Source organism: Nicotiana tomentosiformis, chromosome 8 (assembly GCF_000390325.3).
Source record: "Nicotiana tomentosiformis chromosome 8, ASM39032v3, whole genome shotgun sequence".
Classification (NCBI taxonomy): Eukaryota; Viridiplantae; Streptophyta; class Magnoliopsida; order Solanales; family Solanaceae; genus Nicotiana; species Nicotiana tomentosiformis.
Genome location: NC_090819.1, coordinates 18,544,747 through 18,561,841, shown reverse-complemented (window position 1 = coordinate 18,561,841; position 17,095 = coordinate 18,544,747). Strand labels below are relative to the sequence as shown.

At 37.8% G+C, this 17,095-nt stretch overlaps 2 protein-coding genes across 2 annotated transcripts; one reads left to right on the top strand and one right to left on the bottom strand.

Moving 5' to 3' along the window:
* Nucleotides 1-550: 550 nt before the first annotated feature.
* On the top strand, nucleotides 551-8,223 carry LOC138897132 (uncharacterized). The gene is made up of 5 exons (XM_070183090.1): nucleotides 551-797; nucleotides 1,360-1,433; nucleotides 1,570-1,874; nucleotides 2,101-2,350; nucleotides 8,164-8,223. Exons 1-5 carry the CDS (start codon nucleotides 551-553, stop codon nucleotides 8,221-8,223), a joined length of 936 nt encoding a protein of 311 aa, XP_070039191.1.
* Nucleotides 8,224-11,940: 3,717 nt separating this feature from the next.
* On the bottom strand, nucleotides 11,941-13,206 carry LOC104107773 (probable purine permease 4). Its single transcript, XM_009616662.4, has one exon. It carries the CDS (start codon nucleotides 13,142-13,144, stop codon nucleotides 11,966-11,968), a length of 1,179 nt encoding a protein of 392 aa, XP_009614957.2. The 5' UTR covers nucleotides 13,145-13,206; the 3' UTR covers nucleotides 11,941-11,965.
* Between the last annotated feature and the right edge of the window lie 3,889 nt (nucleotides 13,207-17,095).

The following is a 17,095-nucleotide window of genomic DNA, read 5'->3' as shown; positions in this document are numbered from 1 at the left end:
ATACACATACTGATTGACAATTGCGCCAAGCATGAACTCCAATCCTTTATGGATTGCTTTGCAGGATACCATCAGATCTGGATGGATGAAAGGATGCAGAAAAGACAGCCTTTATCACACTATGGGGAATATACTGTTACAAAATGATGCCGTTTGGTTTAAAGAATGTTGGAGCCACCTACATGAGAGCCATGAAAACCATCTTCCATGACATGATACACAAGGAAATAGAGGTGTACGTGGATGACATTATCATCAAATCTAAAAGGAGTTCAGATCACATAGCAGACCTGAAGAAATTTTTTGGCCGACTTCGAAAATACAACTTGAAGTTGAACCCTACAAAGTGTGCCTTCGGAGTTCCTGCTGGAAAATTGTTAGGTTTCATCGTCAGCCACCGAGGTATTGAGCTAGACCCGTCAAAATCAAAGTTATCCAGGACCTACCGCCTCCAAAGAATAAGAAAGATGTGATGAGTTTTCTAGGGCACCTCAATTACATCAGCTATTTTATAGCACAATCAATTGTGATATGTGAGCCAATATTCAGAATGCTGAGGAAAGATGCGGCGACAAGCTGGACTGAAGAATGCCAGAGAGCCTTCGACAAAATCAAGGAGTATTTATCTAAACCGCCCGTGCTAGTCCCACAAAAATCGGGAAGACCTTTGTTGCTTTATCTACCTGTGTTGGATGGGGATTTTGGTTGCATTCTAGGACAACATGATGAAACAGGAAGGAAGGAAGGAGCAGGAGATATATTATCTGAGCAAGCAAATTCACGCCTTATGAAGCTCGGTACTCTTTGTTGGAACGCAGCTGCTGTGCTTTAACATCGCTAGCTCAGAAATTGAGACATTACTTCTGTGCATACACTACATATCTCATATCAAGGATGGATCCGCTAAAATACATTATTCAGAAACCCATGCCTACGGGTAAGTTAGCAAAGTGGTAGATATTGCTAAGTGAGTTCGACATCATATATGTGACTTAGAAGGCAGTCAAGGGGCAAACATTAGCAGATCATTTGGTAGAAAATCCTGTAGATGGAGAATACGAACCATTGAAAATGTATTTTCTCGACGAGGAGGTGTCGTTCGTATGAGAAGATATCACCGAGGCATATGATGGTTGGAGGATGTTCTTCGATGGAGCAGAAAACTTCAAAGGAGTTAGCATCAAAGATGTCTGAGTATCAGAAATCGGTCAACACTATCCAGTATCCGCAAAACTCAAGTTTCCATGCACCAACAATATGGTGGAGTATGAGGCCTGCATCCTGGGACTCAGATTGGCTATTGACATCAACATTCAAGAGCTGCTGGTAATCGGATACTCAGATCTTTTGGTGCACCAGGTTCTAAGGGAATGGGCTACAAAGAACACCAAAATATTGCCATATTTGCACTGTGTACAAGAGCTGATCAAGAGGTTCACAAAGATAGAGTTCAAACATGTTCCAGGAATTCAGAATGAGTTTGCAGATGCATTAGCCACTTTGTCTTCCATGATACAACACCCAGATAAGAATTTTATCGATTCTATCCCAATAGGAATTCATAAGTAGACAGCTTATTGTGCTCATGTTAAAGAAGATATTGATGAAAACCCTTGGTTCCATGACAACAAGAAGTACTTGGAAAGAGAAGAATATTCAGAGAGCGCTACCCACACTCAGAAGCGCACACTTCGAAGATTCGCCAACCATTTCTTTCAAAGTGGAGGAATTCTGTATAGAAGGACTCCTGACTTGGGATTACTGCGATGTGTCGATGCCAAGGAGGCATCCAGATTGCTCGAGGAAATATATGCCAGAACCTGCGGACCCTACATGAATGGTTTCATTTTGGCCAAGAAGATACTAAGAGCAGGGTATTTTTAGATGACTATGGAAACAAACTGTGTCAAGTACATTCAAAAGTATCATCAATTCCAGATACAGACTGACATGATACGAGTACCACCCAACGAACTTAATGCAACAAGCTCACCCTAGCCTTTCTCAGCTTGGGGTATGGATATCATCGGACTAATCAAACACGCTGCTTCAAACGGACATAGGTTCATTCTGGTAGGCATCGACTACTTTACAAAATAGGTTGAAGCCATCTTACAAAGTTGTAACTAAGAAGGTTGTAGTAGATTTTATTCAGGACCGCATTGTTTGTCGATTTGGGGTACCAGAGTCAATCATTATTGACAATGCCGCCAATCTCAACAGCGATTTGATGAAAGCCATGTGTCAGACATTCAAGATCAAACACCGAAACTCTACAGCATATAGGCAGCAAATGAACGGCGCCGTTGAAGCCGTCAATAAGAACATCAAGAAGATATTGAGGAAAAAGGTATATAATTACAAACAATGGCACGAGAAGCTACCGTTTGCTTTACTCGGGTATCGTACCACGATTCGTACATCAACTGAACAACTCCCTACCTATTGGTTTATGGTACTGAAGTCGTTATTCCCGCCAAAGTGGAAATTCCTTCTTTAAGAATCATACAAGAAGTCGAGCTTAGCGATGCAGAATGGGTACGAAGCCAGTATGAACAACTAGCTCTCATTGATGGAAAAAGAATGAACGTGGTATGTCATGGTCAACTCTACCAGAACAGAATGGCAAGAGCTTTCAACAAAAAGGTCAGGTCGAGGCAATTCACGCCGGGGCAGTTGGTACTAAAGTGAAACTTCCCACATCAGGATGAAGCAAAGGGGAAATTCTCACCCAACAAGCAGGGCCCTTACATGGTTCACCGGGTATTGATAGGAGGAGCACTTATACTTGCAGAGATGGATGGAGAGATTTGGCCAAAACCTTCAATTCGGACGCAGTCAAGAGATACTATGTTTAAGATTATGTTTGCACTCTCTATTTGATGTAACTGAACTACACTTGACCTGATTCTCATTTAAGAGGGGATACGTAGGTAGCCCTGTGGGTTCGGTCACATCACAATAAAAACTTTATTTTCCCTATGGTCAGAAATTGGGGCAAGGTCCTGAGTTTGCCTGATCTCATCACATTTGGAACCGCCAAATAATGTGTCGCCAGAAGTATGCATTTAAACTGGGGCAAAATTTTGAGGAGGATCCTCAAAATTCTGAAGCAAGGAGGTTGCAACGTCTCAAAATGCATCACAGTCACCAGTTCATCAAAATATTTGATCTCATATATTATCACATATTTCAAACTACTATATTTTATGTAAATAATTTGTCAAATACATGCATGTTTTCGAAAATTTTGTTTCTATGACAACCAGACATTACCCAAGGTGACTCAATCAGGGCCTCAAGGCAAAAGGCGAATCAAGGAAATCGAGAGCACGAACCAACCTTTTCCCCGCAAAACTCATGACTTTTCTTTGGATGCAGGCACAATGAACATAATAAGAACGTCCGCAAATATATACACAACAGGTTCACTATCTCCACAACAACAAGAATTGCCAAACGCAAACACATCAAGCTAAGAAATACTTTATCCTCTCGCACTTAGTCATTGATTTTTCTCGCATAGGGCTAAGCGTTGCCCTCATTATTACATAAGGCTAAGAACTGCCTTTCTTTGCATGAGACTAAACATTGTCTCCATACCTTGCATGAGGCTAAGCACTGCCTCTATTACTGCATAAGGCTAAGCACCGCCTTTCTTTGCATGAGACTAAGCATTGTCTCCATACCCTGCATGAGGCTAAGTATTGCCTTCATTACTGCATGAGGCTAAGCATTGCCTCCATTATTGCATAAGGCTAAGCACTGCCTTTCCTTGCATGAGACTAAGCACTGTCTCCATTCTTTGCATGAGGTCTTTGCATGAGGCTAAGCGATGTCTCCATTATTACATAAGGCTAAGCATTGCCTCCATTACTGCATGACGATAAGCATTGCCTCCATTATTGCATAAAGCTAAGCACTGCCTTTCCTTGCATGAGACTAAGCATTGTCTCTATTCTTTGCATGAGACTAAGCATTGTCTCTACTATTTCATACGGCTAAACATTGCCTTCTTTGCATGAGACTAAACATTGTCTCCATCCATTGCATGAGACTAAACAATGTCTCCACCCTCTGCATGAGACTAAGCACTGTCTCCACACTGCATAAGGCTAAGCACTATCTCCCTTCTTCGCATAGGGCTAAGCACTGCCCTTATCTCATACAAAACTAAGCATTGTCTTGTCTCGTCCTCGCATATGACTAAGCATCACCTATTTTCTATATCAAACAATCGATATCGCCACATCTTTGCATTTCATGGGCAGAAACATCGCCACATTGTCCGAATGTGTCATAGTCCAAAGGCACCATCCTCATAGCCTGAAGACACCATTCCATGGCCTAGGGATCTCTCGAAACTGCACATCATTATTCAAAGGCATCATAGTCCGGAGGCATCATCCTCATAGCTCGAGGACATCATTTCATGGCCTATAAATCCCTTATCATACGCTTCATGGCCCAGGACGTCATGGTCTAAGGACATCATCCTCATCATTCGAATACAACCCTCATGGTCTGGAGGGAATTTGCATCATGTTTAAATTTTCACAATAACCTACATATATTTGCGTGCATCATGTTTTAAGTTTTGTAGGTGACTCAGGAGGTAACTGTTATACAAACATGAGCAATTTTTGCTCCGGTTTCCATTCACAACGTTCATATCCCTGACTATCTCAAACGTAACCGACGACCAGTAATTGATTACCTTTTGTCCCATAACCATTCAAATATTGGCCTTATACATCCGTAACATTCAAATTCACATTCATAGCTCCACCTAAGATTATCTGACACTATCCTACCCAAAAGATCCTTTTTCGAAACATATGACCGCTCTTATAACAACTTCATCGGATTCGTTCGCCGTTGAGATCCAGAACTACACATGGCCTGATTCCCGTAACACCAGGGATATGTAGGCAACTCAAGAACCAGGGTTCGGCCCCCCATTTTTTCAAAACACATCATTCCTCACTCACTTCAGACAAAATTGGTCATCATTTTCTTGACCCGACAACTCTTTCATTATTCTCTGGTAAAGAGGGGCAGCTGTTGATACTCAATTTTGCCCTCATATTTTTTTAAATAGTATATATACTTTCAAAATATCATTTTATATCATTACCTAATTTACAAGAGTTATACAAGTATTTTCTATAATATTTCGTAATTTTCTAGTAATCGAATTTGCCTATTTGTTGCCTTGATTCTATTTTCTTAAAGCATGTTTATTCTAATATGCTGCTTATTTTAGGTTTAGCTTCTTGCCTTATTCTGTACTCTTGTAAAGAGTCGAATCATTCCCAGAACCTACTCTAATTCTTGTTGAATCATTCATGTGCAACTTAATGTTCTATAGTTAACTCCTGATTATGTTATTAGCCTAAGCATGCTTTCCTTGCTACTTGTGGATTAATGTGTGTCCCCTGCCTTGTCCTGTACCTTTGTGATAAATCCATGCATATGTTTCAGACCTGGTTAAGTCGTTCCTGTCCAACCTGCTGAATTCCTTGTGTTATACTGGTTAGCTAAAGCTTGTGTTCATGCCATTTAAGCTTTAATATATGTTTGGAACTTATGTAATCCTATGCTTTTCAACACTGTCTGGGACCTTAGGAAACCTCATAACCAGTCTCTCCTCTCCTATATGACCAACTAGTATCGGGTTCAATACTAGCCTATCTTGATTCTGAAGATTGATATGCTTCTCGTATTATGATTAGTGTTCAGCATGCTAAGATTTTCCTGTTCCATTAAGAAGTCACTTGATCATGAGTTTTGCTCTGTTAAGTTCTTTTCATTTGTTTTCTATGATGACCATTCTATGTGTTGGCTGTACTTTGTTTGCTTCTTGCCTGAATCTGCTAGACCATTCATCTAGAGTTCCCTAGATTGACTCTAAATCATGCCTTCTTATAGAAATTCTTTAGAATGGTTTACTATCTTATTTAGTCAAATAGATCACTCTCAAACTTGTCACTAGAACTATGAGCATAAATTTGCCTTATATGTGTCTTAAATGCCTTCTAACTTAGCATGATTTTGTTTATATACCTCGACCAGAGTTGCTGCTAGTTTCACTTTTAAGAATTGAGTGTTTGTGTTGTCCAATTAATTTTATGAGTCATTTGCTACTCGTTTGATCGAGTTTGGCATCCATTTGGGTAAGTAAATTATTTGTTGGGCCTGAAGGGGGCCATATGTGTTTTTGGACTTGGTCACAGGATTCAGGGGCACTCTAGTTGTTTTCTTGTGAGCCTGTGGTTTGGGCCTGTTGTTGAAGGCCTGGGATATCCCCGGGTTACCTTGGATTGGGCCTGTGATTTCCTTAGCGGGTTTGTACTTGTTTAGTCTATAGTTTGTCATCTTTAAGTATATATTATTTCCTTCTAGGCCTGTAATGATTTGTAAACTGAATGATGGGGAGATTAAAAAAAAAAATAGGGGTTGGGGTATTCTAATGCTTGCATAAAAGGGTAGAAAACATGCCTATAGTGTCTATGTGCTCTATTTGCTATTTCGTTCAGCATGCCTTGATGAATGCATGCTTGACTTCGGACTAAGGCCTCCTTTTCTGCTTGACCGGATGGAACATCGGATCCAGGCTTAGCTTGTGATTAGTTATCTCCGGCGCAATCCCTGTCATATCGAGGTGGGACCAAGCAAAACATTTTATGCTAGCTATAAGGAATTAAATGAGTTTTTTCCTGAGTTCGGGACTTAGCCCCGTGCCCAGGTGTACCTTATGATCAGGCAGGTGTTCGATTAATATGACTTGCTCCAGTTCTTCGACTATTGATTTGGTGGCATCGGAATCATCGGGGACAATGAAAAATTTGGGAACTCCATAGTCGTCACCCTCATCTGTCCCCTGCTTCTCTGGTTCTATCAAGGCAGGTATTGGTAATTGCTATTTGGTTTCGTCTCTAGCCACCAGACCTAGACCCTTTGATGTCGAAAGTGCGGATACCGGGATCACCTCGTCGATCGTAAAAATCTCCTTTGCAGCTGGTTATTCTTCATAAACTGTTTTAATCCCTCCTGGCGTCGGGAATTTCAGAACCTGGTGCAACGTCAAGGGTACTTCCCTCATGTTGTGAATCCATGGTCTCCCGAACAGAGCATTATACCTCATGCCTCCTTCGATCACGCAAAACTTTATTTCTTGAATGGTTCCGGTGGTGTTCACCGGTAATATTATCTCCCCTTTATTGGTTTTGCATGCCATGTTGAATCCATTCAGAACCCTGGTTGCATGCACGATTTGGTCCTGTAGACCTAGTTGTTCCACGACCCTCGATCTACTGATATTAGCCAAGCTACCTGGATCAATTAACACATGCTTAACTCAAGATTTATTTATGAGTACAAATATTACCAGTGCATCATTCTGGGGCTATACAATGCCTTCAACATCCTCGTTATTGAAAGACAAGGCTCCTTCTGGTACATAATCTCGAGTCCGTTTTTCCCTCTTGATGGATACTTTAGTGCGCTTTAACATTGCCCCCTGGGGAACGTCGACCCTACCGATGAGGATATTAATGACGTGTTGAGGCTCCTCCTGCTCGATCTGCTTACTAGAATCTCTATTCCTGAAATAGTTTTTGGCTCGATCGCTCAGGAACTCCCAGAGATGTCCGTTGTTGAATAATCGGGCTACTTTCTCTCTCAATTGTCGGCAATCGTCTGTTATGTGGCAGTGAGTGCCATGATATTTACATATTAAGTTGGGATCCCTTTGGGCTAGATCGGACTGTATAGGTTGAGGCCACTTGGTGTCTTTGATGCGTCCGATGGCAGACACGATAGCAGCAGCATCGGCGTTGAAGTTGTACTCCAATAACCTCGGCGCTTCCTTAGACCCGAAGGGACTGTCGAAATCGTTTTTCCTCATGAGCCCCCGGTTATTTTGACCTCAATCGCTTCTCCTTTCACTTCTCACAGCATTTTCTCCAGGCCTGCTAACCCTACGATCACTGTTGTACGATTGATACCGATCTCTACTTGACCTTGGTTCATGATCAATGTCTCTTTTGGATCTGTCACTAGCTCGGACGGGATAAACAGACACGTAAGGGGCCCCAAGCTGATCATCTTCGACCCTAATTTTTGATTGGTACTGGTTATGCACATTGGCCTAAGTTACAGCCGGATATTCTACCAGATTTTGCTTCAACTACTGTGAAGCCAATGAGCTTTGAGCATTGAGTCCTTAGGTGAAGGCCTGAATGACCCAATCGTCTGCCACCGGTGGCAGGTCCATATATTCCAATTGAAATGTTGACACAAACTCCCTGAGCATTTCGTTATCTCTTAGCTTTGCCTTGAAAAGGTCCGACTTCCTGGTTTCAACCTTGATGGCTCCGTCTTGCGCTTTTACAAAAGCATCTGCAAGCATAGCAAATGAGTCAATAGAATTGGTGGGCAAGTTGTGATACCATATCATAGCTCCTTTTGACAAGATCTCTCCGAACTTTTTCAGCAGGACATATTCGATCTCATCAACTTCCAAGTCGTTCACCTTGATGGCGTACATGTACGATGTCACATGTTCATTTGGATCAGTTGTTCCGTTGTACTTAGGAATTTCATACATGCGAAACTTATTCGAGATCGCCTTCGGAGCCACGCTCGGAGGAAAAGGTTTTTGAACAAACTTTTTGGAGTCTAGGCCTTTCAATATCGGAGGTGATCCGGGGATCTGGTCGACCCTAGAGTTGTAGGTCTCCACCTTCTTGTCATTGGCTTCGCTCTTCTTTTCTCCCATTTCTACCCATTTTGTCAATTTCTCGAGCATCTTTATTATCTCAGGGTTGTTCCCGGGTTCAATTTTATTTAGCCTATCTGTGACTGGTTCATTTCTGCGAGTGCTTTTCCGAAACGGTTCGGGCTCAACTGTATTGGGAGCGCCACTTTGGTTCTGTAGTTAGGCTATCGCTGCATGCTGAGCCTGCATCATTTCAAAAATCACCCGTAAATTGATCCCAACCCCTTCACCGTCATGAGTATTTTGGGCTATCGATCGGACTCCCCTGCGGACGTTGTTCTTAGGATCGGTGGGCACATTTGTGTTAATGGCCACATATGAGTTGGTGTGGATCGGGTCCGAGGCCAGAATTTCGTTGGGATCCGAAGGGGCACCTCGTTACTGGGCACCATATTGTTGTTCTCGCCATGGTGGCCAGATTCAGCATCCGTGTTTAGAGGAGCAGATTGGGAGTTCGACATTTTAAACTTAGACCCAAAATCAAAGACATTTCAAAGAACAAGTGTGAAGTCGGGTGTGTCACAGAAATTTGTATCAAATTGCCACTATTATTCTTAGCCCCACGGTGGGCGCCAAACTGTTTACCCTCAAAATTGAATAGCAATCAAATTTGTAAGTTGTTTTAAGGATATGCGGATTAATTTGATACAAAACGATAAATTGAGTTAGAATGGACAAGTAAAGATACAATAATTTCAAATCACGCGAGGAGGATGATTCCAACCTTGGTGAAGTATTCACCCTCGATCCAGGCTCACGGTGGACAATTTTGATGAACGAGAGAAAAAGCTTACAATAAAAGTGGAAATAATAATATATTGCTTTGGAATACGTGTTATGATCTCTCTAATGAATTATCAGACCCTCCCCCCTCCCCCCATTCCCCTTTATATAGTAGGGGAATCCTACTCTAAGTACAACTCTATAAAAGGTAAAAAATCTTTTGTTTAACTGATTGTCGGTTCTTCATCGATACGTGCCGTGATCCACGCTGCGATATTCGGCCAGTCGCGGATATTACAACCTTCTGCTGGTCGTGCTTTATTGCCCGACAATGTCTTCAGGATTTCGATCGATCTCAAATCATGACCCCGATATTCTCGAATACAGACAACGTGCCCCCGGATTCTGACTCGATGAAACATTTGTTTCGATTTCGATCCTTCATGATCATATCTCGAGTTCGTTTTACCCCATTGGAGGCCGGAGTGTATCACGAGCCCGGTTTTTACCCGTATACACAAACACACACACACACACACACATATATATATAAACATTTGTTTCGATTTCGATCCTTCATGATCATATCTCGAGTTCGTTTTACCCCATTGGAGGCCGGAGTGTATCGCGAGCCCGGTTTTTACCCGTATACACAAACACACACACACACACACACACATATATATATATATATATATATATATATATATATATATATATATATATATATAAAACGAATTAAGTTTGTGGAAAATCCTGAAAGGTGGAAAAATGGGCAAATTTGAAAAAGTTATAGGATCTTTAACTAAACTTATTGACTAAAGTCAAAGCTTTGACTGTGACTGCTCACTGCTTCTGGCCGTCTTTTTCGATATTAATACTTTAATTATTATTAATCTATTTGATTGTCTCTTTTTCTCTTCTTATTCTTAACTCTTTTTCTTTTTCATTATCCATCTTGTTAGTTACGACTACTTGTCTTTTATTGCTGATCAATTTATTCTTTTTATTTTTTTTTCCCTCAAAGGTATATATTATATTAATGCAGATAAGTGAGGGTTGCTCAGTTGGTAAAGTACCTCCACCCACGATTGTTAGGTCTTGGGTTCGAGTCACACTGGAGGGGAAGTGTGGAAACACTATAGATCCTCCTAATTTGGGAGGGAATTAAAAAAAATATTAATGTATAGAATAAACAAGTTGAGCAAAGGTGTCGTCCATAGCATCATCATTTACAATCCAACTTGGGAAAAAAATTCTCCCAAGATACTTCCTTCAACAAAGTAATATAAAACTTAGTTAAATTATGTGCTAGTTTGTTTAGATTCCTAGGAATATAAACAAAGTCTATATGATCAAACAAAGTCGAGAGCTTCCAAATGTCTTCACAAGTCACTTCTATCTCACATGAAATAGTAATATTTTTTTCGAATCATGTCAATAACACTCTTTGCATCTGATAGGATCTTCACCTTCTTCCAACCATTCATAAGTGCACGTTCAAGAGCCCTTCTTATAGCAAGTGCTTCAGCTATCATGATTTTTAATTTTTCACAAACTGGATTGGGGATCCATGGGCATGAAGCAGTTTTTCAAGGCTATCCATAGCCGCAACACCAATACTTGCACGTCTAGCATTCACCTGTAAATATAAGTAAATAATAATATGCCATCTTGGTGGTTTTTTAGTTGAGCCGCTAAGCAAATCTCATTTTGAGAAGAACTGGATGAGCAAGTAGCTAAAATATCCTTAAAAATCAAATAGTAACCTAAAAATAATATCAATCGGTTCAAACCTCTCGTGATTAAAGTACCATGCATTCCTAGCTTTCCATACTTGCCACATAATATTAACACTTAATGGATACTATTACTACCTCAAGTAATGGAAGACTGGATTTTTGAAGGTTTAAATTAATGGATGCTATTACTACCTCATTAACAATTCCCCCCCCCCCCCCCCCCCCCCCAAAAAAAAGAAGAAAGAAAAGCAAACACACATACACCAAAAAGGAAAAAGCAACGACTTGGCATGTGAAACATTAGCCTCAGCCGTTGTGCGTTACAAATCTCTATGTTGTAGTTGATAATCATGAGAACTGCAATTATTAACTTATACTATTTAAAAATTTGCTATATTTATGTAACAAATGCCAATCCTAACAATATTAGTATTTAAATTTAATGTCCTAAAAAATAACCGAAAACTAACTAATCAAACAAAAATTGTAAAGAGAATAAGGTGATTGGGATAATTAAGAAAAGTATAGCATGAGTATGCATAATAAACTAACAAAAAAGTTGATATAATATAAATTTCGTAATATAACAGTCTGAATCGAACAATAACATTCTAACTACGACTACTCATCCTCCTCTCCCAAAAACTCTCCCACCCTACCCCCACTCCACCCCCACCCCCACCCAAAAAAAAAAACATTTAGCACGTGGCCATTAGCCTCAACCATTGTGCGTTACAATCTCTATAGAACTCTCTTTCTTTTTCTCCTCCTCCTCCGTTTTCATATACATTCCATACAAATATGAAGAAAATCCCCATACACATAACAAAGTTGAAACTATTTTAGTGTCACCAAAATTATCCCCATACACTATAACTCCACCCAAAACATTAACGGCCATTAACGCCGTCATGCAAATTCCCCCTGTTAACGAACTTGTCAAGAACACCATTCCAGCAGTACCCATAAAACATAACTGCCACGTCACCACGTTAAATATCACCGTTAACCAGTAAGCTTTTTCACCCAAATCAAACACATTTTTACTCTCTTTTTTCATCTCCAAAAATCCACGGTTTATAGTCATACCCATCGTAGCCAAAACCGTAGCTGCTAATTCCATTACCATTTGCATTTCCACAACCATAGAATAGCAATGAACTTTTTTATATATTTTTTCCATTAATGGAAGATAAAGAGCGAATAATAATCCAGCACCAACTGTTGAGAAAAATCCTATTAAATACTTTGACTTTGTCAAACCTTTTGGTTTGTCATGGCTTGAACCTAAGGCTAATAGAACCGAACTAAGTGTTAACAAAATAACACAATTTAGATTTGCGTAAGTGATTTTTTGTTTGACGATAATTACGGAAGTGATAAGAGTGAAAGCTAGCTGCGAAGATAAAACGAGAGAATTTGTCGAAACGGGAAGATAAGAATTACCCCAAGAAAATAAAAGGTTGTTGAAACCTAATAAAAACCCAATGAGAATAGAGAGTGACAAGATTTTAGGAGTGAAACCAGTAAATGGTTTTCTATCAGTGGATTTAAGAACATAAAAAGGTAAATAAATAGGGAGAAGGAGAAGAGGAAAGCCAGCAGATTGAACCCAAGTAGAAACCCAACGACTTGCACCTTTGTGATTGAAGTAGAATTTTGAGAGTAGAGTTGATGAGATTGAACCAACAAAAAGACACAAGTAGTTAATTCCTAGAAGAAAAATGTAACGTTTTTTAGTGGTGGAAGTAGTGTTTGTTGTTTCTTGGTCATGCATTTGGACTCTACTACCACTTTTTTGGATGTTGTTTTTTGTGTCTATGATCATTAGCTCTCTTGAAAAATTAGCTTGATCTTGATATTGTTCTTGCTGTGGGTGTTGGGCTAAGAACTCCATTGGAAAATGAAAAAGAAAGAACAAAGAAAAAGAAAAGCGGCGGATAAATTAAAGGATACAAAGTCTATGTTTTGTGGTTAGTGGATGGGTGAGTAGTGAGTTTAGTATATATATAAAGGTGGGCTTTAGTGAGTGTTCTTCCTCTTTAAAAGATTTATTTTCTATGGAATTTGCGGGTAAATTTCACAAATGATCATATAATTATGATTTTTTTTCATCAAAGTCATATAATTTTATTTTCTCACACGACAATCATATAACTATGACTTTTTTTCATCAAAGTAAAATAACTATGTTTTCTTACACAAATATCATAAAACTTTTACTAACTCACACAAAAATCATAGTGATCGAAAAATATAAATTTTTAGTAGTATTTTCTTATTTTGCGATTTTTTATTTGTTATTTTTAGTCTAATAAATAATAATTCAATTAAAATAGGAATGACTCAACCCGACCTGGCCCGCCCAACCCAATACTCATATATATACTCTAATTATACCTTTTATTTCTTTGTTTTTTTTTTCAGAATCTCATGCATTCCAAACTAATTTTTTTTATGGGGGAAGAATTCACTTTTAGTATTATTTTAACTTACGTATATTGTTATTGGGTCAGGTTGGGTTGGGTCATTCCTATTTTAAGGAAAAATATAAAACTAACCGGCCGGCCGAAACTAATTGCATTTGCTAGCAAAAATATATGTAGAATGTGTATTTATATGCATATAATACACACACACACACACACACACACACACACATATATATATATATATATATATATATATATATATATATATATATATATATATATAAAAATATTTTATCGGCTATTATTTTAAGGAGTGGCTAAAAAAATAGTCATATTTCTTCTATTTTAATTGTGTAATTATCTATTAGACTGAAAATAAAAAAAACATAAAATAAGAAAATACTATCGAAAATTTTATTTTCCGACCACTATGATTTTCATGTGAGTTAGTGAAAGTTTTATGATTTTTGCGTGAGAAACAAAATTATATGACTTTGGTGAAAAACAGTCATAGTTATATGACATAATTTGTGAAATTTACCCTCGAATTTACTGGCTCGACTAATATAAATTAAGTCATAAAAAATCCATTACGGAGGTTTAGCATTCTCTACTGGTTTGAACCTAAAATCTCAAATTAAGGTTGAATAAATTTTTACAATATTTTGCAGCATATATACTTTCGTGAATTTAGTTAATGTCACCTTTTTCCCTAAAAGAATGTAGTTAATTCATTCAATGACAAGATACATTTTTTAGAAAACGTTAAATTATCAAAAACTTAGCTATTATACCCTTTGTTTCATGTTATGTGAGACACTAATATTATTACTATTTAGGAGTGCGAAAAGAGGTCTTTCCTTGGCCGTGACATTTTAATTAGTATTTTTAAATTACTAACTATTGTGATTTATATTACCTTTTATATAACTTTCAAATATATATTATTTTTAAGAAACTTGAAGATACTATTTTTGTATTCACTGCCCAATATTAAGTAGTTTCACCGTCATACTTTAAACTCCACCATTTTAAAATAGAACAGGGATATAATTTATAGATCAACTATGGTGATGATCTGGGACTTGTTGTGATGTTGTCCAGTCTAGTGTTGTTTCTTCTTCCTTTCTCTTTGAGCTGTAAATATTTCACAATTTCGGTAAATAAATTTTTTTAATTATCCGAAAAATATATTTCTGGTAAATGTCTACATTAATAGTTTGTATGGTTTATATTAAATTGCACTAGAAAAGGTGAATGCCGATAAATAACCTTAAAGATACAATAAGTAAATAAGTTAAGATTAATAATTAATTAAACTATATTTGTAAAAGAATTAATGAATATTATAAATATCTATATTCTTGCTTAAAATTGTTTACTAGCACAGCACCATCACACAATCAAGAAAGGAAGCAAAACCTTTCGGCTAATCATAAGGAGAGGAAGATAGGCTACTTGAGTATCTAATATCGAAATCTAACGTGCAAGATGATGGTAATGATGCATTTTTTATCATATGATATGTTCAATAAGATTTTCTTTTAAAACAAGAAGGAAAAATTATATGTTAAAATAATTATGGGACGATAGAAGTTTTTCATATGATAAGTGTGAATTCGATTCTTACTGTTCCTCTTTTCCTCCAATTCTCCTCCCCATATAATAGGTGTGGCGGGAGAGACATCAAATTACATGTGTTCGTAATCATGTATATTAATGGTAAAATATGACTAAAGAGTGAAATTATTTGAAGATTTTTTACAAAAGACTGATTTAGTGTTTGGACAAAATTGAGTAAAATTATTTAAAGCTTTTAACCAAAGACTGATCTAATTCTTGGGTTTTGTTTTCTGCATTGATCTTATCATTAGCATAAATGACTTACATCCAAATCCATCAGTTAAAGAAGGGGACAAAGATAGATATCCTTAATTTGTAAAAGATTTTAACGCCATTAAATTTAAACTTGACCGCACCTTCTTTTTCTTTTTAAGACAAGTTGAAGGAATGTGTTAACCAACCTTTCATCATTGTGCAAAACTTACTAGAAACACTAACCTAGTTATAACTTTAGTGAACAATATCAGAAATTATTAATAGATAGAAAATGAATGTTCGCGTTCTAGTCGAGTCCCTAGACTTGATTGCCTTCAATGTTTGTGAATGAAGCAGTACGATCAAACATTGTAGAAACTACTTTTGAACGATAATTTGGTAGGAATCAGTGCACTACTAGGAAGCTCGCATTCTCTTATAAACTCGTGTGTGTATATATATATATATATATATATATATATATATATATATATATATATATATATATATATAGTATTTCTTAATGGTGTAAGGTTTTTTGAGGAAATGGCAAAGTGATGATGCAAGGCGCACACAAGATGAAGTTGGTTGCGGGCTTCGGTTGCCATATTACTCTAACAATGTGGGTGACACACAGTGAATCTCAGAAATTGACCTGTGGACCGTGGGAATGGTCACATGGAACTTAGTTCGAGGGGGAGACCCGCGGATCATGGTAGGGGGCCACGTGTAACTTCATTCAAGGGAGAGATTGTTGGGCGCGTGAACAAAGTCTCACATTAGTAGCTGAAAAGATTGGCAACCTACATATAAGGTGTAGGGATCTGTTAAAGGTGTGAGACCTTTTGGGAAAAAATATACGGGCTTGGCCCAAAACGAACAATATCACACAATATTAAAAATATCTTTGAGCCGTTTTAGCCCAACCATATTAAAAAAAAAAAAAAAAAAACTAGCTACTCCCTCCGTTCCAATTTATGTGAACCTGTTTGATTGGGTACGGAGTTTAAGAAAAAATAAAGATTTTTAGAATTTGTGGTCCTAAACAAATCAAAGAGGGACTAGAGTATTTGTATGGTTATAAAAGTTTCTCATTAAGGGTAGAATTGTAAGTTTAACTTAAATTGTTACCAAATTTATAAATGAATCATTTATTTTAGAACGGACCAAAAAATAAAATAGGTTCATATAAACCGAACATACGGAGTATTTGGTTTGGGTAGTAGGCTAGTAGCTACTTTTTTTGGGGGGTGGCAGGATTTCCAGCTGTCCTAAGTACTGCTTTTTCAAGTTAGAAGGATTCGATTTCAAAATTATACAAAAATCTCACTAATTCTCCAAACAGAACAAAGCACCTTTATTTAGGTACAACAGTACATGTTGTATCCATACTAGGGAAAGGACCTAAATCGTCTGAAGAGATCACCATTATATTATATTCCACAGATGAGAAACCAGAAGCTTTCCTCATAGGAATAAACATGTTCTCTCTAATGCAGTGGCTGATAGGGCCTATATATGTTCAATGGCCTATATATGCTATCACATGCAAAGAAATTCATTAAATATCTATAAATATTTGATTATAAATTCAAATA